General features: G+C 39.0%; 1 protein-coding gene across 1 annotated transcript in view; it reads left to right on the top strand.

The window, feature by feature from the left end:
• The window catches only part of LOC126815345 (calmodulin-beta), a 31,105-nt gene extending 6,538 nt beyond the window's left edge, over positions 1-24,567 (top strand). Inside the window, exons 2-6 of the mRNA XM_056099398.1 lie at positions 9,951-10,035; positions 10,783-10,926; positions 12,215-12,390; positions 18,833-18,896; positions 21,939-24,567. Of these exons, the coding sequence (XP_055955373.1) occupies positions 9,951-10,035; positions 10,783-10,926; positions 12,215-12,390; positions 18,833-18,896; positions 21,939-21,967 (498 nt within the window). The 3' untranslated portion in view covers positions 21,968-24,567. The remainder of the gene's footprint in view (positions 1-9,950; positions 10,036-10,782; positions 10,927-12,214; positions 12,391-18,832; positions 18,897-21,938) is intronic.
• The last annotated feature ends 607 nt before the right edge of the window (positions 24,568-25,174 follow it).

Here is a 25,174-nt window from a genome sequence, read left to right as displayed (position 1 = left end):
CTGAATAATATGTCCCACTCTTTATTCTGGTCAACAAATTGTACTATTTTAGAATATTTCAATTAATTGATGATACAAATTTCATCTTAACACACCTTATTTAAAAATTTTGAAAAATTCAACATAATGGTTTGAAACGTCTAACGTAAACCTTTTCAAATGAAACTTCGATTTAAAAATATTTTCGAACCCTCTGGACAAGTAAAATAGGATGTAATGGGTAATTTACACAACAGGTAGGACACATAAACATCTAGTACTTAGATAGAGATATTATTTATTTTCTGGAGCTTTCAAGCCAGCAAGAGTGTTATTGTCCCTTTAAAGGAACTAAGGATCGGTTTCTTTTTGACCCAGACGTTATCCGAATGGCCTGTGATTAAACAACCAACGCATTTCTTGTTGGGCTAAATCTATTTGTTGAGGTCAGTTCAATTTTTGTCACGGTCGCTGTGATGTAAATACAGTAAGGTAAAGGGCATGAGGTTGTTGGCGAGGTTGTAGGTTAGGGCTAGGGTAAGCATTACGGCTAGGTCCAGGGTTAGGGCTAGGGTTGTGATTGGCGCTAGCCCTGTTTACATCTCGTGACCTATGACGAAAAATTGAGCTGGCCTTGTGATTTAGCACTAAAGCATCGCCGATCACATATTCAAATGTATGTTTAGCAATTATCAATGCCACAGTGGCGTATCTACGATATGGCAGGAAGAACACGTGACCTTGGCGCCACTTAATTGGACGCCATACATTGACAGTGATACCATTCTCCTGTGTAAGCTAGGATAGTAGTCTAGAATTTTGCGCAAAATCTGTGAAATTTAAAAGTGTCCTAATGTGACACTATCATCAATTATTTCAATCATCAGTTAACTGACTCTGGAACACCGTTTATGTTGTTAATAAGTTTATATAACAAATACAGCAAACTACAAAGGTTAAATACAGGGAACTACAACCTCTATTATAAAAACTTTAGGCATTATTAAAATATCTACAACTCAGACCGAACGGTTTAAACATCACATTTTGTCTCTATCCCAGCCTCTCAGATGACTCGTGTTTTCCTGTATTACCTGTATTACTCAGCTATCGTAGCAATGATCTCTGTGTTAAAATTATATTTGAAATGTGTTTAACCAGCTCTATCACATATGTGATAATGACTGGCACCAATATTGTCCTTTAATTGTACTAATCCGTGCATGAGATGACTGGACTATAGTACCCTACTTCCACCAATGGATACCGACATAACTGTCGGAGTGTTAGTCTAAGATAGTAGTTGAATAATGCAAGCTACTTCATTACTCTAGTTTTCATGTAGGTAAAGAATTTCTATATTAAAAAAAACACATTTCTTATAACTAAAATAAACCCTATAGTATTACACTAATTTGTTAGTTAAACGATTAACGAAATTGACTTGTATTATTGAGATAATATTATGGTAAAGTTATCCCAAGCAAAATGAGTTTCAGATGTTTAAACAGGGGATAAAAATTACAGTGTTAGCCGTAGGCGCTATTTAGCTCTTGCATAATGTATGTTTAAAGAAATTGACTTGTGTTACTGATACTATTATGGTAAAATTATCTAAAACAAAAAAATGTTTAAACGGGGGCACAATTCCAGTGTTTGCCGTCAATCTGATTAAAATACAGATCTATATTTCGTTTCGTTTTTTTTTTACTTTCGATGGCCTACACAGTAAAGACAAGTAAAACAAAATTTTGAATTATAAAAACGAAACGAAATAGGATCTGTGTTTTAATCAGATTTTGTTTGCCGTAGGCGCTATTTTCCACAGACACGCCATTGCAATGCCATCGTAATAAAAGAATCGGGCAATACACTTTAATTCGATATACAGATCGTTGTAATAAAATGTAGAATATAATCCTCACGACTGATTGAAATGATGCCAAATTATGGTATAAACCGAGTCGACTGACATTTCCGCCTACTGATAGAGTAGAAACATATTATTAGTTGTACGTACATGTTCTTCTTTACTTGACAACATGCTATAAAATCTTTTCAGACTTATACTTATTTAATCAGAAGTATTTGTTGATTCTATATTATTACTGTCTTTAAAAGCTAATTAAAACTATAACCAATGAAGTGCGATATGGTAAATATACCAGTACTGCCTTCATTAACTTTAAAAACAACCAATTCTCTTCGTTATTACGGCGTCATTAAAGTTATTACTTTCATCTATTCGTTATGTTCTATACACAGAGAACTATATTTATCTCTGTCCTGAATGGCCACAATATTGAAAACTTAGTCAGGGGCGGATCCAGGAAATTTTTAGGAGGGGTTTTACCAGGTTCCTGGTGAGACAATCTATCTTTGCAACTACTCCCCCCCCCCCTCTTGGGTTGGAAACGTTTTGGGAAATACATGTCTCTATACATGTCCCCCCCCCACCTCCTCTCGCAGGTTGGAAAAGTTGTGGGAAATACAAGACTTTATAGTCTTTTTCTCGTATATACACACACACTGAGCTTTTTAAAGAGAAACATCCAACACCCCGTTATCAATTAATACGACCGCATGTGATTCAATTTCATTGATGCAAAGCATTAAAGATACATTATGGGAGATAAGATAAAGAGCTGGCAGTTCTCACTATAATAGTTAAAAACTAGATAATGTAAAGGCAATTTGATGAAAATTTCAGTCAAATTGATCCACTCTGAACCGAGATTTTAGCGATTGAATTTTAGGTCTAGCCTAGGTCATCATTACTAAAGTCGGTACAATAAAAAACATAGTCTCGAACCGCAAATGGGATCATAATCCAGTAAATATCGCAGGCGAGCGATGCCATCGAGAGTTGATTATAGTCTGGATAAGTTAATTAACATTTCAGGTCTAAAGAAAGACCTGCAATTCACAGATTTAGCTCTTGCATAATGTATGTTTAATAGTAATATCACATATTATATTATGTCTAAATCATTATCTCGTCCAATCCCATCCCACGATCTGACGATAAAGTCCACGGCCTTGGCACTTTTCTCATAAAAAGTATGGTTATTAAGATAAAAAAAAAATCTGGATCCGCCCCTGTTATTGTACTATTTCGATCCGTTTATTATACACAAAGACAATAAATAATAAGTCCATGCAGGCCAGAGTAATTCAGCTTTTAATCATACTGATTGTTGTACGTTGATTATCCATTTACAAACTGTAACATTTTAAGTTTCGGTTTTTTGCAATATGCTTAAATTAATAATGTCAATTGTTTATTGCTTTATGTATATTTTAAACGTTATTTTTGTAGGAAAACTATTTAATTAAGAGTTTTCAAATGTTGTATTTGAGAAATGTGGAGGTTGGTAAGATTCATTAAGGTTATAGATGTTATTTCACACCTTGGGATGTTCTAGAGCTTTTAATTACAGTTACATACCTTGGGATGTTCTTTCATACCTTGTGATGCTATAGAGCTTTTAATTAAAGTTACACGCCTTGGGTTGTTATAGAACTTTTAATTAAAGTTACACATCTTGTGATGTTATAGAGCTTTTAATTAAAGTTACACACCTTGGGATATTATAGAGCTTTTAATTACAGTTACACACCTTGAGATGTTCTTTCGTACCTTTTTATTTAAGTTACACGCCTTGGGATGTTATAGAGCTTTAAATTAAAGTTACACACCTTGAGTTGTTATAGAACTTTTAATTACAGTTACACACCTTGGGATGTTCTTTCATACCTTGGGATGTTATAGAGTTTTTAATTAAAGTTACACATCTAAGGATGTTATTTCACACCTTGGGCTGTTATAGAGCTTATTATTAAAGTTTACATACTTGAGATGTTATTTCACACCCTGGGTTGTTATAGAGCTTTTAAATAAAGTTACACGCCTTGGGATGGTATTTCACACCTTGAGTTGTTATGGAGTTACACGCCTTGGGATGGTATTTCACACCTTGATTGTTATAGAGCTTTTAATTAAAGTTACACACCTTGAGTTGTTATAGAGCTTTTAATTAAAGCTACACAGCTTGAGTTGTTATAGAGCTTTTAATTAAAGTTACACACCTTGGGGTGTTATTTCCTTAGATCTCCATGCATGTTATGAAACGTATCAACCTGTTGTGGCGTCATCAGAGGGTGATATGTGATATCGGCCCTAGTGTGTGTGTGTGTATTATAGGTTTACGCGTGGCGTGCACGACCCCCATAGCGCGTGCAATGTTTACATCAGACGTTGTAACACAAACTGATCCGGGGCTAAATCTATTTGTTAAGGCCAACTCAATTTTCGTCAAGGTCGCTGGGATTTATTTAAGGTCAGGGCACGTGACTCTTGGTGAGATTTTAGGTTACGGTTAGGGTAAGCGTTAGGTCTAGGTCCAGGGTTAGGGTTAGGGTTGGGATTAGCTCTATCCCTGTTTACATCTCGTGACCTCTGACCGAACTTGAAGTTGGCCTTATCAAATAGATCTTGCCACTGATCCGGTCAGAATCGGTACCGTTTACTCATTGTCCGCCTTCGCGTAGCCTACTATTGTATTTCCTTATTTACACTAAATAGAAAATATTTTTTATCCGAATATACTTCCAACACATTAAATAGAAAATTGTTTTAGAATTTAATTTGAAGACGAAAAAAAGTTGACTCCGATGCTATCCCTTGCAGTGATATTACCGGCAAAGCAAATATTTACTGCTGACCGGTTTGCACTCAACGGTGAAATACACGCGACTGGATGTTTGGATATAATTACAATTTTGCGAATACTGCTATATGATCTGAGTGACGTATCGACCCAGGTTCACGGTTTTATTTACTACCTGTAGTGTAAATAGTTAATAGATGAATTCCCGCCATTTTGTGAACCATATATTTGTTATTATCATCAGAGGTGAACCACGGGGTGTTAGATCGTGATCTTCCTTTGATAGTAATAACAGGGGCGTATCCAGGAATTTTACCAGGAGAGGGTTTGGGGTGGAAACAATGTTTGACGTGGTGCATGGGGGATTACTCGAGAATTTGATAAAATCGGAATCTCTGAAATCTGATTAAAACACAGATCCTATTTCGTTTCGTTTTTATAGTTAACAATTTCGTTTTACTTGTCTTGACTACACTATGATCTGGCAGAATTGTTATATAAAAGGCGTTCTACTTGATGTGAGGAATTAGCCAATGAAACGGTCTGTTACGGCGAGTTCTTGGCCTTTTTATGCACGGAACTGTGGGTAAACCACTAGAAACGTCAACGCTGATTGATTAATCAATGTCTGGCGTCATAGGGTCAGATGCCGCTCGTGTAGGCCATCGAAAGTATAAAAAACGAAACGAAATATAGATCTGTGTTTTAATCAGATTGGAAGCCCTGAAACAATATTACTTCTCATACATGATAGACCAATACGGGACAATGCTTTGCATGTTTGATTTGTTTGAAGTTATTTTCTTGAATGTAGGAGACAAAAAAAATAAGCAGGTTGGGGGGGGGGGCTTGCATGTGACAAGGGGTATGGTCGCTTGTCCAGTCTCGTTGTTTTCTCCGGGTCTTCCGGTTTCCTCCCACTGATAATAAATTGAACCATATGGTAGTTCCTAAATGATCTGGTTTGTGTCGAGTAGAGGTCAAACCTCTCTCTCTCGAAGGGGGTCGATCCCGGTTTTGGCCGGGAAAGTTCATCGGGATTTCCTTTTGTCAGTGGTGCAGGACGGAGGGAGTGAAGAGGACAGCTGTCTAGTCGTTCGGATGGGACAAAAACCGAGGTCCCATGTACACAATGGCGTGCACGTAAAGATCCCTTTGCAGTTGGAATTCGATGTAAGAGTAGGCCGTAGCGCCGCTGTCCGGGAAACATTTCCCTCATAACACACTGTACGGCGTATGGCCGTCTTCAGTAGCCCAGTTCGGAGCAGAACAGTAGGACGTTAAACCCCCTTTCATGGGGTCTTTTCGCTTATTCTAACCCTTCGAATTCCAACTACCAAGGGATATTTTACAGGCACGCCACGATGGACCTCGATTTTTTGTCCCAGCCGAACTGCTAGTCAAACATTTCTTGTTAGTCCAACGGGTACCACTGGTATATAGTAATCGACAGCCTGGTTCCCTTCAGCTCGACCCATCGGCTCCCCCACCCCCACCCCTTTCTCCTCCCCCACCCCACTATAGCAAGGAGATAAATTAGGATCAACCATAGCAAAGATATTTATGTTAAAATTGTATTTTAACCATTTCTATCAAATATGTCGAATTGGTGGATACATTGTCATTTAAAATTACTAGATAGCTATTACGAATCAAGATGCCTTACTAGAAACATTTTAGCTTGGTCGTGTCACGTAAAACGAATAAAATTCATTAGACTACATTGAAACCATGGCAATTAATCTTAGAATCCAAACAGCTATTTATAGAACTCGTGTTCTATTTCTGTACATACTGAATTGCAATCAGATCAGAAAAAGCGAGAAAATAAAATATCCCAGCCAGTTCATCGCCTAGTTTTGATTAATTTTGGGCTCGGGTTATTCCGGTAAGATTACGGTTATAACATACTGCTGTTGTCTCTAGGTGCGTTCACGGCTAAATCTATTTGTTAAGGCCAGTTCAATTTTTGTCAAAGTCGCTGAGATGTAAATAAGGTTAGGGCACGTGATTGTTGTTGCGGGATTGTTGGTTAAGGGTAAGCATTGGGACTAGGTCTAGGGTTAGGGTTGGGGTTGGGATTAGCGCTAGACCTGTTTACATCTCGTGACCTATGACAAAAAATTGAGCTGGCCTTATCATTTAGCACTAACCGTGCGGTTCACATCGGGGGTTTAATCTGAATTGAACTCAGAATAAGTCTTATTTCGGATTTAGGTGTCACACTCAATTCGCTAAAATCCGAACTGAATCTGAAATAACGAGTCGGTATATCTTTCCGAATTCAATCTGGAACAACTATTCCGAATCGGGTTATTCGCAGTAAAAATTCGAGTGTGGTGTGTTTGACTCAGATCGACGGGTTTATCGAAGCGACTAACTTTGCGCGCATGTTCAGTCCTACTTCCGTTTTATCGCTTGGAGGGAAACCTGGGTCCTGTTTCTCGAAATCTTAACTAAAGATAAAATCCAAATTTTAGTGGATACTTCAATTTTAATTGGCTAAGCACAAAAATCAATTCCGATATTATCCAATCAAATGACTAAAATTTGGATTTTTATCTTAGTTAAAATTTTGTGAAACAGGCCCCTGTGTATTTTCCGGCTCAATATTCTGAAAATAAATAAAAAATAATATTGCAAACACAAATCAGTTGGGGTAAAGCCTACATAGCCGTAACCCTACCTCACTGAAACATACTGCGTTAATATAACCAGTTAAAATCCAAATACAAGAATATGGTATGTTCAGATCACGGCTTATCATTTAAGGCCTAGACCCAACGGGCAGGGTATGTCAGCTCCAGGCGTCTTGAGCCTAGTAGAATCTAGTCTTTAGCATGTATTGTATGTAGTGGGGTGAAAATGGCAACAAAATATATTGCTTCAAATTATGCATGTTGAGTGCTGAAAGGATTTTAATTATGAAATGTATCTTGGCTAGTACAGAGTCAAGAGTGAAGTGCATGTACATACTTCAAGATGCATAGCAAACGCGACCAGGAGAGTAATCAAACTCAGTCGCCTTTGATTCTGGTGCAGACGAAATCGTGCCCGAGGCTCAATGGCAAGATGCCGAAGATGCAAGACCGGGCGTCGAAGATATATCCTTGCTTGATTCAAGAAATTAAACACTAGCAATAGAAGATCACGAATACTAATGTCGGGCGCATCCATCTTGGATATGAATGACCTTCACGTCTGCTAGTTATGCGCATTGAGTCTGGCGCGTTTCAATTCGAATAAACTGTAATATGACGCACCGCTCTTAATTCGAGACAAACTAATCCGAATTCCGGAGGCCGGTCTCCGGAATTCGCATTGTATGCGCATGCAGTGTGAACAGGGCCGGCGGAAGCAATTCTTGATTGGGGGGGGGGGGCTTCCATCCTAGGTCCTTATAGGCGTGGGTCCAGGGGCCGCAATAACCTGGGGAAAAGAGTACTTGCGGCGCGAAGATATAGCCTTGCTTGACTCAATAAATTAAACACTAGCAATAGAAGATCACGAATATGAATGACGGGCGCTCCATCTTGGATATGTATGACCTTCACGTCTGCTAGTTATGCGCATTGAGTGTGGCGCGTTTCAACCCGAATAAACTGTAATGTGACGCACCGCTCTTAATTCGAGACAAACTAATCCGAATTCCGGAGGCCGGTCTCCGGAATTCGCTGTGAACGCAACTTCTGTCGCGATCAGATAGAAACAAATGAAATCCAATGAAGTTTAACATCCTACTTTTCTGCACCGACTGGGAAAATGGAGACGGGCATACGCCACGCAGTGGGTTACATGCATAAGGTAAATTTTGTCAGAGAAGTGGCGTTACGCCCTACTCTTATTTCGTATTCCAACTGTCAATGGTTCTTTTACGTGCACACCACACCGCGATCGAACACAGGACCTCTAGGTTAGCGACCCAACGTCTTTGTCACTGAACCACCGCGGTTCCTAAATAGAAAGACAAACAGATGTAATAAGTCTTGGAATGCAGACTATTGATATAACGTGTGGTCTAATTTTATACAAATAGAGAGACTAGAAGATCGAGTCAATCTTGGAATCCAAACTATTGTAAATACTAAGAACGTGTTCCGTTCATCTCTCGTTCCAGTCACTTAACTCTCTCTTAAAATATCCTCTCCATTAAAGCGGGGTTGGATGACCGAGTGATTAACACACGCGCGCTGTATCGTAAAGTCTGTTATTGATACAACTGGGGTGGTTTCGATTCCCCGGTTGTACGTGACAAGGAGTAGGATCGCCTGTCCAATCCCTTGGGTTTTCTCCGGGTCCTCCGGTTTCCTCCTACTGTTAAAGCGAATTATTGAAATAAAATTGAACCATGTTAGTCCCGAAATGATCTAATTTGTGTGGAGTGGACGTTAAACCTCATTTCTCTCCCACCGCTCTCTCTCTCTCTTCTCTCTCTTCCTCTCTCTCTCTCTCCATTCAAACGAGTAGAAAGCTACCAGTCAAATGGTATTGGCTAACATATTGGAATCTTTAAACGAAACCGTTCTTCACGCTCTATGCGCCAACAGCCTACGAATTAGAAAGGGAGAGAAATGGGGTTTAACGTCCACTCGAGGCAAAATAGCAAATTTCGGGACTCACATATGATTCAATTTTTTTTCATAATTCGTTTGCGAATAAGGATCTGTAGCAGTGGGGGAAACCGGGGGACCCGGAGAAAACCCACGAGGTTGGACAGTTGCGTAGGCGTCTTTAGTAGTGTTAGGAAACCGGAGGTCCCGGAGAAGTTGTACAGGTGCGTAGGAGTCTTTAGTAGTGGGAGGAAACAGGAGGATCCGGAGAAAACCCACGAGGTTGTACAGGCGACCCTACGCGTACGAGAGGGGAATCAAAACTACGCCACTTGACTCAATGACAAACTTTTTGATCCAACTCGCACACGAATGTCTTTCTAGAATGGCTCAATAAGTGATCCTATTCTGATTAGTGAATGCTACTGCGCATTAAGACAATTGTTTCATTTCCATCAATTTAGATGATTCAGCTTGAACATTAAGCGCCCACACAAAGCTTTTAAAAAAATTAGATTATACAGTCGTTTGTAGTTTTATGTGGCTAATACTATAAACTCCAATAGAGAGAGAGAGAGAGAGAGAGAGAGAGAGAGAGATGCCTAACGACCACTCGACACAAACTAGGTAACTTCGGGATTAACATATGGTTCAATTTTATTTCAATAACCCTCTCTCTCTCTCTCTCTCTCTCTCTCTCTCTGTGTATATATATATATATATCATGAAATACATTTTATGAATTTTTCAGGCTTCCAAGTCAACACAAAAACCACCACCAAGGAAGCCACGACGTTTCACCAAAAAACACATGTTAACAGAAGAAAAGATTCAAGGTATAGGCCTAGCTCTGTTTGGGGTTGATGTTGTTAGTAGGGTTTTACGTCCACTTCCACAGAGGGGGATATCGCAGATAAGTTCTCTTGTCTTATTTTATTTCTCGTCTTCATTAGGCCAGTCGGTACAGAACGTTAAACATACATTTCTTAGATTAGTATATTCAGCGCATGCGTACGGATCTTTCCTGTGAGAGGAAACCGCAATACCCCTAGTAAACACATCAAAAGCGCCTCTATATCCATGCCAATTACCCTCACCAGGGATCAAAACTACGACAGCAAGCCGTGGGGGGTGACCGATCAGACAGAGCTCGAAGCGCAACACTCTAGACCGTTAGGCCATAACATCCCTTCCCCGGCCTTTGAGAGAGAGAGAAATGGGGTTTAACGTCCACTCGACACAAACTAGGTCATTTCGGGACTAACATATGTTTTTAAATTTTATTTCAATAATTCGCTTGCGCGTAGGGGTCTTTAGCAGTGGGAGGAAACCGGAGGACCCGAAGAAAAACCCACGGGGTTGGACAGGCGACCCTACTCCTTGTCACGTACAACCGGGGATTCGAAACCACGCCAGTTGACTCAATGACAGGCTTTATGATACAGCGCGCACGTGCTAACCATTCGACCCCCCCCCCCCCCGGCCTTTGAAGACGACCGGGGTCCCTTGACGTGTTTTTAATAATCAGCCCGTATACGCGGATGTCCTGTAAATTATCAGTAATTGATTTTGTTTTATTTCAGAATTACATGAAACATTTTCAGTGTTTGATAAAAATGGCGATGGTATGATTACAACAGAAGAACTAGGCACCGTTATGATATCATTAGGGCAGCGACCAACCATTCCTGAATTAAAAACATTTATAAGAAAAGTTGACCATGATCGTAAGATTTAAATTTATAATATAATCTATTTGACCAAGCTTTAGAATCTGTAACGACCTGCGAGGTCGTACTTGAGGGTCATCCCCAGACAATTTTCCCGTTAATCCGGTCCGTGAGTGAAGGCATTAAGAAAGTACACCAATATAGCCTGATATATGTGGCGTTGCGACCGAAATCCTATTCTGAATTCCACAATTTTGGGGAGACCGGGTCGGTCACCAGCTCAAAGAAATCCTGTTTAGATTCCCGGGAGCAGCGAGCGTTGAAGTCGGAGAACGCACCGTCGGGGGGAGGTGGTGGGGGGGGGGGGGGTGTAAACAGGATTATTTTCGATTTGGATATTTATTTACTTATCAAGAACGAAAAACGGAAAACTAAATTGGTTTGACCCTATCTTTGAGAGAGAGAGAGAGAAGGTGGAGAGCGAGAGAGAGAGAGAGAGAGGGGGGGGGGGGAACGTCCACTTGACACAAACCAGGTCATTTATGGACTACCATATGGTTCAATTTATGTCAGTGGGCGGTAAACGGAAGACCCGGAAAAAAGCAACGAGTTTGGACATGCGACCCTACCCCTTGTCATATGCAAGCCCCCAACCTGCTTATTTTTTTGTCTCCTACATTCAAGAAAATAACTTCAAACAAATCAAACATGCAAAGCATTGCCCCGTATTGGTATATTGTTTCATAGCTTCCGATTTTATAAAATTCTCGATTAATCCCCATGCACTACATCAACTAAACACAGACTAGAGAGATGTGATGTAACGTCTACAAGACACAAACTAGATCATTTCGGGACTATCATATAGTTTAATTTTATTTCAATAATTCGCTTGTGCGTAGGGGTCTTTAGCAGTGGGGGAAAACCGAGGACCCTTCTCCTTAGACAGGCGACCCTACTCCTTGTCACGTTCAAGCGGGGAATCGAAACCACGCCACGCGTTAAACCACTAAACTACCCAACCCCCTATCTTTGAGAGCTTATAGCGTGGCTTCCCCTTGCCAATGATGCAGGACGGACGGCCCGACAAGGACAGCTGTCTAGTCGTTCGGATGGGACAAAAAACCGAGGTCCCGTGTACCAGGGCGTGCACTTAAAAGATCCCTTGGCAGTTGGAATTCGATATAAGAGTAGGCGATAGTGCCGCTGCCCGGGCAAAATTTCCCTCATAGCACACTGTATGGCGTATGCCCGTCTTCATTAGTCCAGTTTAGGAGCAGAACAGTAGGACGTTAAACCCCATTTCATTTCATTTATATAAATAATCTATTTTGTGATATTTTAGGAAGTGGTACCATAGATTTTGACGAATTTGTCCAAATCTTTTCCAAGAAAGTTACAATGGATCCAGAGAAAGAATTGTATGAAGTGTTTCGAGTTTTCGACGACAATAAAGATGGCTTTATCAGCCCTACAGAATTATATAATGTATTGAAAAAACTCGGCGAAAAAATTTCAATGGCAAGTATTTAAATTTGAATACATTTAACTACCTCACACACGGCAATGACCTAGGTTCGCGCTTACTACGCGCAAAAATTCTATAGCGCATGGTGAAGTCGCGGTTAAATGTGGATAAGACCAATGGTCAAGGTAACAATGTTCTCTGTACGCGCTGTGTTGCAGACATTTTCACCATTTCCCACGTTTTTACTAACCGTATACCACGCCCCATACGTCCTCGTTGTGTTACGCTCCTTTCACGTCTGGACGACGTTCATCCCCGTCCCCAAGGCGCTCAACCACGTTGCCACTACTGTATAGAAGACCACATAGGGCTAGCAAGACGCGCCTACCACGTCATTGCTACATTGTTACAACGACCTCACCTCCATCGGCGGTTGTTTGGTATATATATGAGGTATTGATCCTCATCCATTAAAAAAACTAAAAAAAATCCATTCACATATTGACCATGAAACCACTAAGATCTAAAATATCCGTCAGATCGTGTCTGTGAGCCACATCGGTGTCCCGATATTTTTGTGGACGTAGTAAGAGCGTGGTGGGGTCATGGTAGGAATGCGAAGAGCGGGATAGGTCACGACCTCACTACGCAGGTTTGGAAAAGCGAGCTCGTTATACCACGTCAGACGAGGGTGGCGTCCTTACTGCGGCGCTACTGCGACGGAAAATGGCCGCAGAGCGCGTCAAGATCGCCAAAAGCGCAGTAAAAGCGTGGTGGAAACGCCACATATCGTGCTGTGGTCTCCATGGTCGTGAATGATCGCCGAGTCACCGCGTTTGTTTTAAGCATGTTCAAAAAAACGCCAAGGCTCTGCGATCTAACCTGGAAAGTTGTAATGCCCCCGTCAGATCGGGTGGCGTCCTTACTGCGCTGCAGCGACCGTACGGCTACCAGAAAATGCACAAGGTCGACGGCAAACGTGAACACAACGTACGAAAATGTCCCAAAATATTACAAACTTGAACAAAAAAATTGCGTTTTCACATTCTTCCAGGGCAGATCGCAGAACCTTGACTTTTGTTTTGAACATGCTCGAAACAAACGCCGTGACTCGGCGATCATTTTCGACCATCGAGACCACAGCACGATATCTGGCGTTTCCGCCACGCTTTTACCACGCTTATAACGCCACCCCGGTCTGACGGGGTAAAGAACGCGACTTCTTTCAAGTTTTTAAATTTTTGGGACATTTCCCCGCGTTGTGTTTACGTTTGCCGGCGACCTTGTGCATTTTTGTAATCGCTGTACGGTCGCGCAGCGCAGTAAGGACGCCACCTGGTCTGACAGGGGCATTACTGAAAAGAGCGTAATGAAAGCACTGAGAACGTAGTGGACGCGTGCTGAGAGCTGCGATGTCGCAGAGCCAGCGTATGGCACGCTTCAATGAGCGTGGCTCGATCGGCAAGAAATTTATCTCGCGCAATCACGCTTTTGCCACGACGTCGCCACGCGCACACAACGCTCAGCGCGCCCCAATCAAGTTGTACGCCACGTTCTATAGACTTTTTGTGTCTGATGAGCGCGCAGGACTTTGTTGTGTGGGAAGAGGGCTTTAGGCACTGTTAAAAATATTTTGGTTATTTTACCCTAAAATTACGGGCAGCAAAAGTTGCCCCTAAATCATAGGTAAAATTACACCATTAGTTATTTAACATTTTACTGTAGAAGGACATATATGTAAATTTACATTTTTTTGTAAAAATACATCACAAAGTTAATTTACATTTCTTGTAAAAATACATCACACTGTTAATTTACACTTTGTTAAAAAAAACTAAATATTGGTAATTTTACATGCAGGATTCGGGAAACTTTTGATGACAGTTAGCAACCAGTAGTTACGGTGTAAAATATTTCGTATTAACATTATTCAATATATACTGAATATCAATAATCCTGTTTGGTAGACGAGAGCATGGTTCCAGGCTTTCAGATGTAAGCCCGCGGTACTATCTATTTGCAAGTATTATAACCCTGCTTTACAGACAGTCCGGTCCAACTTACACTGACCAATCGGTTTAAGTAACCGTCTTCAAGCGAACTTGAAAACGAGATAATACAACCTACGACCAGAAAGTTAAAACATTGTTTTTTTTATACATTTAAGAAAATCCTTACAAACCGATTAACGTACGATAAATATCAATACACTTTATAGATCTTATAAATAATGGAAACTAGATATACATGACATGCAATATACCAGAATTTACAAGATGTGATTGTCCATATTATGGTTAACAAATTGAAATGAATACTATAACATGATGATTATTAGGAATGTTTCGTTGCTATGGAATAATAAAATAAAATAAGAGATAGTAAATTTACCGATTACGATAACTACCAATAAGTAAATTTACAAAATAACGTAAATAAACGTACATCTGTAAAATGACATGCTGGTTATGTTATTTCCCGTTCAATATTGAAATATTACATACTAAGCATGTATTTTTACCGAATTTTGAATGTGCCTTTTGAATATTGGTAAATATTCCTAACATTTTAAGGTAAAAACAAATACTTTAACTGCTGTAATTTTACTTATATTTCTTAGCTAAAAGTAAATTACATAATAATGTGAACAGACGTAAAATCTGTAAAGTTACATGCTTGCTTCGTTACTTTCAGTTCAATTTTTATTACATAATATGTATTTTTATCGGATTTTGAATATGTCTTTGATTTCATCGCGCTTATTGTCAAAAACACATGAAAGACGATAAACATACATGAAACTCGGTAAAAATACACCAGACTTGGTAAAAGTAGTATATGTTGTAAAATATACCGACTATTGAGGTACAAAAACCACTTGTACTACTGTAATTTTACACAAATTTCTGACAGTGATCTGATGGATGTCGTAACATCATTTGCTATTTGGTTGTGGACTTCAACAATCACTGTTAATTGGTTGTGTGTTGAGAAATGTTAACAAAAATATTTGAATTTTTGATTTTATTACTATTGAATAAAACATTTCTGTGATTTCAACTTTTTACGACAACCAATTTGGGCTACGGTACATCTTACTATAGTTGGAATACACTGTACATTACTGTATTTTGACGTTACGTTTGTAAAATGAATTATTTCAGGGTAAAATCACCTGTATAATATGGGGTTTTTACGACTATTTGTACTATCACTCCTATTTTGGTGTAATAAAACATACATATGTAAAATAACATACAACTACGTAAATATTTTACCACATTCTTATGGTAAATTAACATTTATTTCTAACAGTGGGTCTCGGGTTCGTTTTCTGGACTGCCCCAGATAGTTTCTTTTGGTCTTGCGGTGCGGTTTCCTTTGTCCATGGAGCAGGACGGCTAGCCTGGCAAGGGCAGTGTCTAGTCGTTCGAATGGTACGAAAACCGAGGTCCCTTGTACAGTTGGAATTCGAAATAAGAGTAGGTCGCAGCGACGCAGTCAGGGCTAAATTTCCTTCATAACACATTGTATGGCGTATGCCCGTCTTCATTAACCCAATCGCGACAGACAAGCAGGACGTTAAACCCCATTTCATCCCATTTCCATTTCATTTGAACACAAATAACCTATGTATCAGGTAACTTAAAGGGACAATAACACTCTTGCTGGCTTGACAGCTCCAAAAAATAAAAAAATAGCCTTATTCTAAGTACTAGATGTGTTAGTGTCCTACCTGTTGTGTAAATTATCCATTACATCCTATTTTACTTGTCCAGGGGGGTCACATTTGAAAAGGTTTACGTTAGGCTTTTCAAATGATTTAGTTGAATTTTTCCAATTTTTTATATTAGGTGTGTTAAGATGAAATTTGTATCATCAATTAATTGGAATATTGTAAAATAGTACAATTTGTTGATCCGAATAAAGATTGGGACATATTATTCAGTTACAACAAAAGTGGTATTGAGCCTTTAAAGCTTACTCCTGTTCCAATTTCCATATATAGATCTTTTAAGAAAGACACGTGACTTGGTGTTGTATTCAATTGTCCCCTGAAGTCTGTCTGTAGTTTACCGTTGACGTCATTATAGAATTAGTAGGACACGTAATCCACCGTTTCAATATATATTAATTAGTTTATAATTTCCTCAAAGAAATCCGATAAAGGCAGTTACGCTGGATTTAGAAAACGATTAGGCCTTTAATGGGCGAAACGTGAAGACCAATGTAATTAAAGATGCATGATGTAAGAGCTAAATCTGCCTATTACAGGTCTTTCTTTTGGCTTTAAATGTCATATAAATTATTAATTAGACATTTATTTATATGATAAGTTCATAATCAATTCTAGATGCCATCGGATGTCCGAGATTTCGAATGGATTAAAACATAATCGCCATTAAACTTAAAATGGATAATTGAGACTTTGTTTATTATCGAAATAATGATACTTGACAATTGAGACTAGGGTGTAAACACATCAAAGCTTTATAACTCGTTCAGGATCGAGTAATTTGACTGAAACCTTCAATATTTTCATTTGTCATTATCTATGTTTGGACTATTATTGAAAAACGGCAATCTCTGTAGCTAAATATTATATAATGCATCATTAAATTCCTTGACATTATAGTTCGTAAAATTGTTTCTGGCAAATTGTTCATAATCTTAAAACTGTTCAATCTATATTGTTTGGGGTTTTTTCCCGTTTAATGTGAAACTCTTTGTGATTTTAGGGCTATATTGTCAAAAATATACTCTTCAAAAAAAGTAGGGGATATTCAGAACTGCAGCAATGCACTGCTGTTTTTATTAGAGGTTACCAGTGTATGTTAATAACAGGCCAATTGCCTACACATGAACATATCTGACGGCCCTGTTTCACTCGCAAAGAGACACACCGTCAAAAGTGAAAATGGACGTTTTTGATTTTTGTCTTAATATTATAATGAGTAATTGTTCCACCAATCCTCAGACATTCAGCAATTCGTCGTGGCATGCTCCTAATCAACCGTCCAATCACGATTTGGGGCAATCTTGCAGTGGTGTCGGTTGACGTTGACGTCGACGTACACGTCTCCCGATCAAATTAAACGTAACACACTAAAGCAAAGATACGCTAAACAGTAAATCTTATGCAAGAACCGATAGGAAAGCAAACATGGATAGGATAAACCAACACGCGGCAGTTTTCATCAACCCTTCCTCGAAGTGTCAAATTTGAAATGAACCCTTCCCACGTCTATGGGGCTATTGAGTGTCGCACGTGCAGCTCAGTGGTTCTGTTGAGGCGATAAGTTCTTCATCTGTGAACACACTCTCAAAGCATGTCAAGTGTCCATGACTATTTATCATATCACAACCTGCATAGGTATTTGCATTTCAATATCCCCTACTTTTTTTTTGAAGAGTATATTTCAATTCCGTTGAGTATTTACAAAGATATGACGAATTGAAAAAATGAATTGAAATGAAATGGGGTTTAACGTCCTACTGTTCTGCTCCGATTGGGCTCATGAAGACGGGCTTGCGCCATACAGTGTGCTATGAAGGACATTTCGCCCGGACAGCGGCACTACGGCCTACTCTTATATCGAATTCCAACTGTCACGGAATCTTTGACGTGCACGCCAATGTGTACACGGAGCCGCGTTTTTTTGTTTCATCCGAACGACTAGACAGCTGTCCTTGTCAGGCCCTCTGCCCTGCACCACTGACAAGGGGGAAACCATATCGGAAAATTCCCGATGAACTTTCTAGGCTAACACCGGGAACGAACACGCGCCTAGCGAGACTAAACGAAGTGAAAAATTCATCGATTTATAACATTCCATTAGTAATAGTAAGTGCGGAAGGACCGCACCGCATATAAACAATTATAGGACCCAGCAACACAATTTATAACAAGAGCGCCGCCATCTTGATTTGCCATGAGCCAAATCGATGGGCCTCTTTTAAATCCAATTGAACCCAAGCCGGAGATTATCCATGTACCTGAAGCGAAAGATAGAGAGAGAAAATGGGGTTTAACGTCCACTCGACACAAACTAGGTCATTTTGGGACTAACATATGGTTTAATTGTATTTCAATAATTCGCTTGCGCGTAGGGGTCTTTAGCAGTGGGAGGCAACCGGAGGACCCAGAAAAAAACCCACGAGGTTGGACAGGCGACCCTACTCCTTGTCACGTACAACCCGTGAATCGAAACCACGCCTGTTGACTCAATGACAGACGTTATGATACAGCGCGCACATGCTAACCATTCGGCCATCCAACACCCCGTTCCTGAAGCGACGACTGCGAGTACTTACATGTACGAATAAAGCCTTCTATTACAGATGGAGATTTTCTAGCGTTGGTATTTTTATTTTGTTTTCTTAATTATCTGAGTACATTTTAGCTTAAATTTGGGAAATTTGATGGGTTTTTTTCCAAAAAACGTAAATCAGTATTTGAAATAATAACCTTATTCTAATTTAAAAATTATACAGAGAGAGGCCCAGGAAATGGTGAAAGAAGCGGATTTGAATGGCGATGGAAGGGTTGATTATGCAGGTAGGTGTGTGGTTGTTCATCGGGTTCGTTGTGAATTTTTATTCACAGACCCTCGCAATAGAAAAAAAAAATCGCCCGAGAAAGAAAATACAATGCTGTTCGAGAAAATCGCAAGATCTTGAATTGTTCATGACAACGCACATCCCTTAAAAAGATTACCCATTTCTGCATTTTATTATTATTATTATTATTGTTCGATTTATATAGCGCTTCATTACATATGAGTGTTTCTAAGCGCATTCACAACAAAACAGTTCAAAAACATTTTTGAAATAAGTATGTTTTTAAGTTAGTCTTAAAACTCTGGATGGAAGAGGACTCTCGAAGAGTTTTTGGAAGATCATTCCACATTTTAGCTGCTCTGATGGAGAAAGCATATTCACCAGAACGCTTATTATATTTAGGGATCCTCAATATGCTACGATCACTTGAAGAACGAAGGTTGGATCGCCGGGGAGTATAGAAATCAAAGAGTTCTTTTAAATAACTGGGTGCGGTGTCAGAATAAATTGATTTAAACACATTCACAAGAGCTTTAAATTGAACCCTCGCTCGAACTGGAAGCCAATGGAGTTTCTGTAACTTAGCTGATATATGATCAAATTTTCGTGTTTAGTTATGAGACGTGCAGCATTGTTTTGCGCTATTTGTAGTCTGTTTAAAGCTGTTTCTGGTGCTCCTAATAGAAGAGAATTTGCGTAGTCCATGTGGGATGTTACTAATGCTCTAACAACACTCTGACAAGCATCAGTATTAAGACTAGAGCGTATTCTCGAAATAGCTCTCATTTGATGATGCATTTTCCGTATGATACTATTGATTTAATTGTCAATGAGCTTTGAGCAGCAGATCGGATTCAAATCCAGTGAAAAACCAACACATATGATGACATCGAGAGTTGATTAATGGTCTTTTCGTGTTAATAAAAGTCTAATTAAATATAACATTTCAGGCTTAAAGATATATTTAAATTGTTTATTTTTATATCCACTTATTTGAATTATTTCATTTATGAGAGTATAATAAATAAAAGGAGGCGGTAAACCCAATTTCCGGTTATTTCGCAATTGGTACACCGTAGTTTAGACGCCCACTATAGATAGAAAAAAAAACGACACATATATAAATATATATAATACTGATAATGGATATGTTTTTCTTCTCCTTTAACCTTACAAAGATATTATTTTCATTTCTACAATACGGCATTATTATGTCTCTTGAGGTTGCTCCGAGGATTTTTTTTTTGTGTCCTTTTTTTGTGTCCATATTTCATTGCATATTGTCAGATTCTTGTGAAATTATTCTCATTATCTTTAGTACTGCTGTCCACTTCTTTCGTTGATGACAATGAGTGGGAAAATTATCAGACATTTGCCTTTTAAAAATATCGTTTTTCATTACTCGAGGGGGATTGTGTTTGTATTAATATTGAAATAACGTAGGAGTGAAAAATGAGGTTTACATATGTATATTGTGTTAATTCTTTAAAGATGCATTCCCACGAAAGTTTTTCAGAGAGAGAGTCAGAGGAAGAGAGAGAGAGGGGGGGTAACTAGGTCATTTCGGGACTAACATAATATGGTTCAATTTTATTTCAATAATTCTCTTGGGCTTAGGGGTCTTTAGCAGTGGGAGGAAACCGGAGGACCCAGAGAAAACCCACGAGGTTGGAAGGCAACCCTACTCCTTGTCATGTACAACCGGAGAATCGAAACCACGCCAGCTGACTCAATGACAGACCTTAGGATACAACGCGCAGGCGCTAACCAATATGCCATCCACCCCACCCCCCTCCAAAGTCTTTCAGAGAGATAGAGAGAAATGTGGTTTAACGTCCACTCCATACAAACTAGGTCATTTCGGGACATAGCAAAAATGAGACCCACTGATGCACAGGCCCTTAAAACAAGTGACGCAGCCACGAGCCGAGCACCACAAGTGCGAGGTTTCTCAAAAGTCGCTGAAATGCCATTTCCTGGACTTTGGGGGAAGATTTTGCAGAATTCTGATGTTCAGAAAACACTTATAAATTGAGTAGAATTGAGTACTACGCATGGGAATACATGTTATTTATTAAGAGATCTGCAAGAACGCACAGAGTACTGTGAATTTGTGATAATAATGTCCTCAGATCTTCATCAATTAAACCTCCTCGCTTAGTCAAGATTCACCACCGATCGGCGATTTTGTCAAGATCGATCGTGTCCGTCATGTCACGCTCGCACGCAAGAGTCAATAGTTCATTGAGGAGTTCCTGTTTCATTACTGAACGAATAGAGTTTAATTGGAGCTGTGAAAAACTGGCGCCTATTGTGATATCCAATCAAAGCAATCATACGTATTTACAGATATATTCATACCTATATTTGGGATTTTCCCTTCTTTTCTGGGAGTGTTTTTTTACGTCAGTAATTCATTTAGTCGCCGATGCATGATTTTGAGTCTGGCTACGGTGACTGCATTTATGTTGAGACCGACCCTATTTTTTCCTGGGGCGATGGACCCCACGCCCCCACATTTACGCCCTCGGGTGGTGCCTGCTACCAACTCCTTCATTATATTCCCCTGAAACTTAAGTATAGGACCTAATTCTCAGAAATGTGAGCAAGGAGAGAGAGAGAGAGAAATGGGGTTTAACGTCCATTCGACCTACTCCTTGTCACGTACAACCGGGGAATCGAAACCAGGCCAGTTGACTCAATGACCTACCGTATGATACAGCGCGCGCGTGCTAACATGCTGATACAGAAGAAACAAACTTTTAGTTCAAATTAAGTAGGACAGCTTGGATATATCAAAAGTTAACAGCGAAAATTTCCAATTTAACAAATAATTGTAATTTCACTCTTTGATTGGATGCCCGGGACCACCCCCCTCTCTGTCTCCCTCTCTCTGTTTGTCTGTCTCTGTCTCTTTCTCTCTCTCTCTCCCCCGCCATTGTCCGTGGGTGTTTATAACACATTTTATGGACTTTACTGCTGTAGGTGCGTGTTTCACTGCCTGGCAACCCATCTTATTCTCATTTTTTTTTCTTTACAGAATTCAAAGCTATCCTGACGTCGAGATGATTGGCCATTAGATGTATTATAACCAGACGAATGGTGTTAATATGATACCAAATATTTTCATAAAATTCAATCTGATTAAAATACAGATCTTTATTTCGTTTCGTTCTTTTATATTTTCGATTTCCTCCACTACATCACCCAGAATACGATTTATATAACAACTAACCGAGTCCCTGGGTCCCGTTCATTTAAACGTAAAATATAATATTTTAAGAGTTCTAGAAGTTCAGTGAGTGAGCTCCTGGCCAATGAAATGGCAACCTTCTTAAATTTTAGCATAAGTTTGTAGGGCCCCAGGTTCTGGGAAAGTTGTTAAATAACCCGCTTTCTGGGTGATGTAGTAGAGGTTATCGAAAGTATAAAAGAACTATTTGTTAAAGCTAACTCAATTTTTCGTCATGGTCACCTGAGATGTAAATAAGGTTAGGGCACGTGATTGTTGGTGAGGTTAGGGTTAGGGCTAGGTCTAGAGTTAGGGTTGGGATTAGTGCTAGCCCTGTTTACATCTCATGGCCTTTGACCAAACTTGAAGTTGGCCTTATCAAATATATCTGACCGACCCTGGTGTTGTAAAGACATGTAAAACGAAATTTTGAACTATAAAAAACGAAACGAAATAAGATCTGTGTTTCAATCAGATTGCATACAATTATTATAAGAACAAAGTGTATACGTTGTAAGACGATATAATTACAATTAAATTAAAGATGCATTATGTAAGATTTAGATAAAGAGCTGACTGTTCTCGCCATAATAGTTTAAAAATAGATAATGAAAAAGGAATATGTCGAAAATTACAGTCAAATTACTTCATTCTGAGCGAAGTTATGGCTGTTTGGAGAATAACGGAGTCTCGATTTTCATTGCTACCGTTGTCATGATTATCCACTTTTAAATTAAATTATTAAATGGCGATACTGTTTCAATCCATTGAAATCTTGGTCATCCGATGATCTAGAGAGTTGTTTATATGCTTGTCATGATAATAAATATCTAGCTCAAAATGAATACAACATTTCAAGCCAAAAGAAAGATTTGCATTAGACAGATTTTAGCTCTTACATAATGCATCTTTAAGACTTCGTTTCCTTTATTTTTTTCTGATTTGTAATCTAAGTTACTTTCCATCACAACCGTTAGTCGCTTTCCTATGTCTGTAAGCCAATCATACTGGGTTCATCAGGATCCCTTTTATATACGCTTTCGTTTTAAAATTCACATAGCGCCCCACAAAACGCAGCCCGGAATACGAATACAGATAATTTGACAGGTAACATTATCACGTGATGTGGACAACCAGAACCTCACAGTCGTCATTCGTATAATATTTGTCTGAATGACAGAGACTACTTTTAACATCAATACTCGAACAACCACATTCGGTATTCTAACACAAAACAACAGTTACTTTAACAAAATGAAAAAAACACTCTACATTTGTATTTGGAAAGATAAATCACTTCTGACACAACTGTTGAATTAGAAAAATAGGACCATTTATATTTATTTAGTTCAGAAATAATCCAAATATAAACGTTTGTTGTTGTGTAAGTGTAGTTTAATGGTCGAGAGCGAGCAAAGTAATATATTGATATTGCACGAGTGCTAAGTGTAGTTTAATGGTCGAGCGCGAGACATTAAGTAATATATTGATATTGCACGAGTGCTATGATTGTGTAGTTTAATGGTGGAGCGCGAGACATTAACTAATATATTGATATTGCACGAGTACGTTTAGGACCAGTTCTATAACTATATATTACGCAATGTCTTGCATGAGACCATTAAATAACTTAAAATACAGACATTATCCGGCACGTGCATTTCAATGAAATACGTCAAGCAGGTCCAATATTTTAACTAGTATAAATAGTGTACGCTTGGCACATTGCCCGTACCAAATTCAGTCCCTTCCATTCCCATTTCAAATAATGGTACGCCAACATCAAAGGATGACGTCACATCTGTATTTTAAATACATTATTTCAAATAATGGTACGGACAATGTACCAAATTCGGTCCCTTCCATTCCCACTCTTTAGGCCAGCACTGTAGCATAATATCAAATTGTACAGTAGTAACTCATGGTAAAATTTAAACTAAAGCTATTTTTTAAATTTGTATTTTATTATATTTCCATATTCCTTTAAAGATTTATATTTGATTGTCTCATATGCAGGGGCGGACTCAGACCAACTGGTTTTCTTGGACTCCGATCGCGGTGAACAATTTTTGTAGAATGAAAAAAAAACGAAACTAGTTTGATTCAACTTTCTCGCACCACCATTTTCTCCCCGAAATTAGGTCATCATAGTTTTCGGTGGATCCGAAGATGATTTTTAATTACTTTGAAAAAATATATGTCAATTTTGTTTTCAATTGGAACCTATGGGTCCCTGACTCCTGACCCCTCTGCGCCTTCGGAACACGTCCGACAGTCTGAGTCCAAGCCCGCCCCTGCACATGTATAAATGTTATTGTTATATATGTATCTATTGTTCGTCACGTGATCTATATATATATATATATAATATATATATATATATATGACTATCTCTATGTTGGTTATATCTCCATGTATATAAGTCAATATTATAAAATTATATTGAGTCAATACTTTCTCATCTATTATTAACACACGATTGTTTTTATTTATATCCAGTTAGGATCTTAAATTTAGGTTATGTTTAATCGTACATCGTGGTGTATAGCGTAAGCCCGTCTTCATTAGAAATGAAATGGGGTTTAACGTCCTACTGTTCTGCTCCAACTGGGATAATGAAGACGACCATGTGTGCTATAAGGAAAATTTTTCCCGGGCAGCGGCACTATGGCCTACTCTTATATCGAATTCCAACTGCCAAGGGGTCTTTTATGTGCATGCCAAAGTATACACGGGACCTCGCTTTTTCGCCCCACCCAAACGACTAGACAGGTGTCCTTATCAAGCCCTCCATCCTGCACCCCTGATATGGGGAAACCACGCCAGAAATTCTCGTTGATCGTTCTCAGCCAACACCGGTTCCGAACCCGCAACCTCCAGACTGTACCCAGCATAGCTCCTTTAAAGTTAATATAAATTATTAATTAATATATTTAGTCATACACGAAATGGGACGAGTTAATCAGTTGTTTGAATCTACAAACAGGCAAATATTACAGACACGGTGAAGTGCCAGATTTACCTACAGGATATCCATCCTATTT

Source organism: Patella vulgata, chromosome 3, assembly GCF_932274485.2.
Source record: "Patella vulgata chromosome 3, xgPatVulg1.2, whole genome shotgun sequence".
Taxonomy (NCBI): domain Eukaryota; kingdom Metazoa; phylum Mollusca; class Gastropoda; family Patellidae; genus Patella; species Patella vulgata.
The sequence above is the reverse complement of the archived record's forward strand: the minus strand, read 5'-3'. Positions and strand labels throughout refer to the sequence as shown.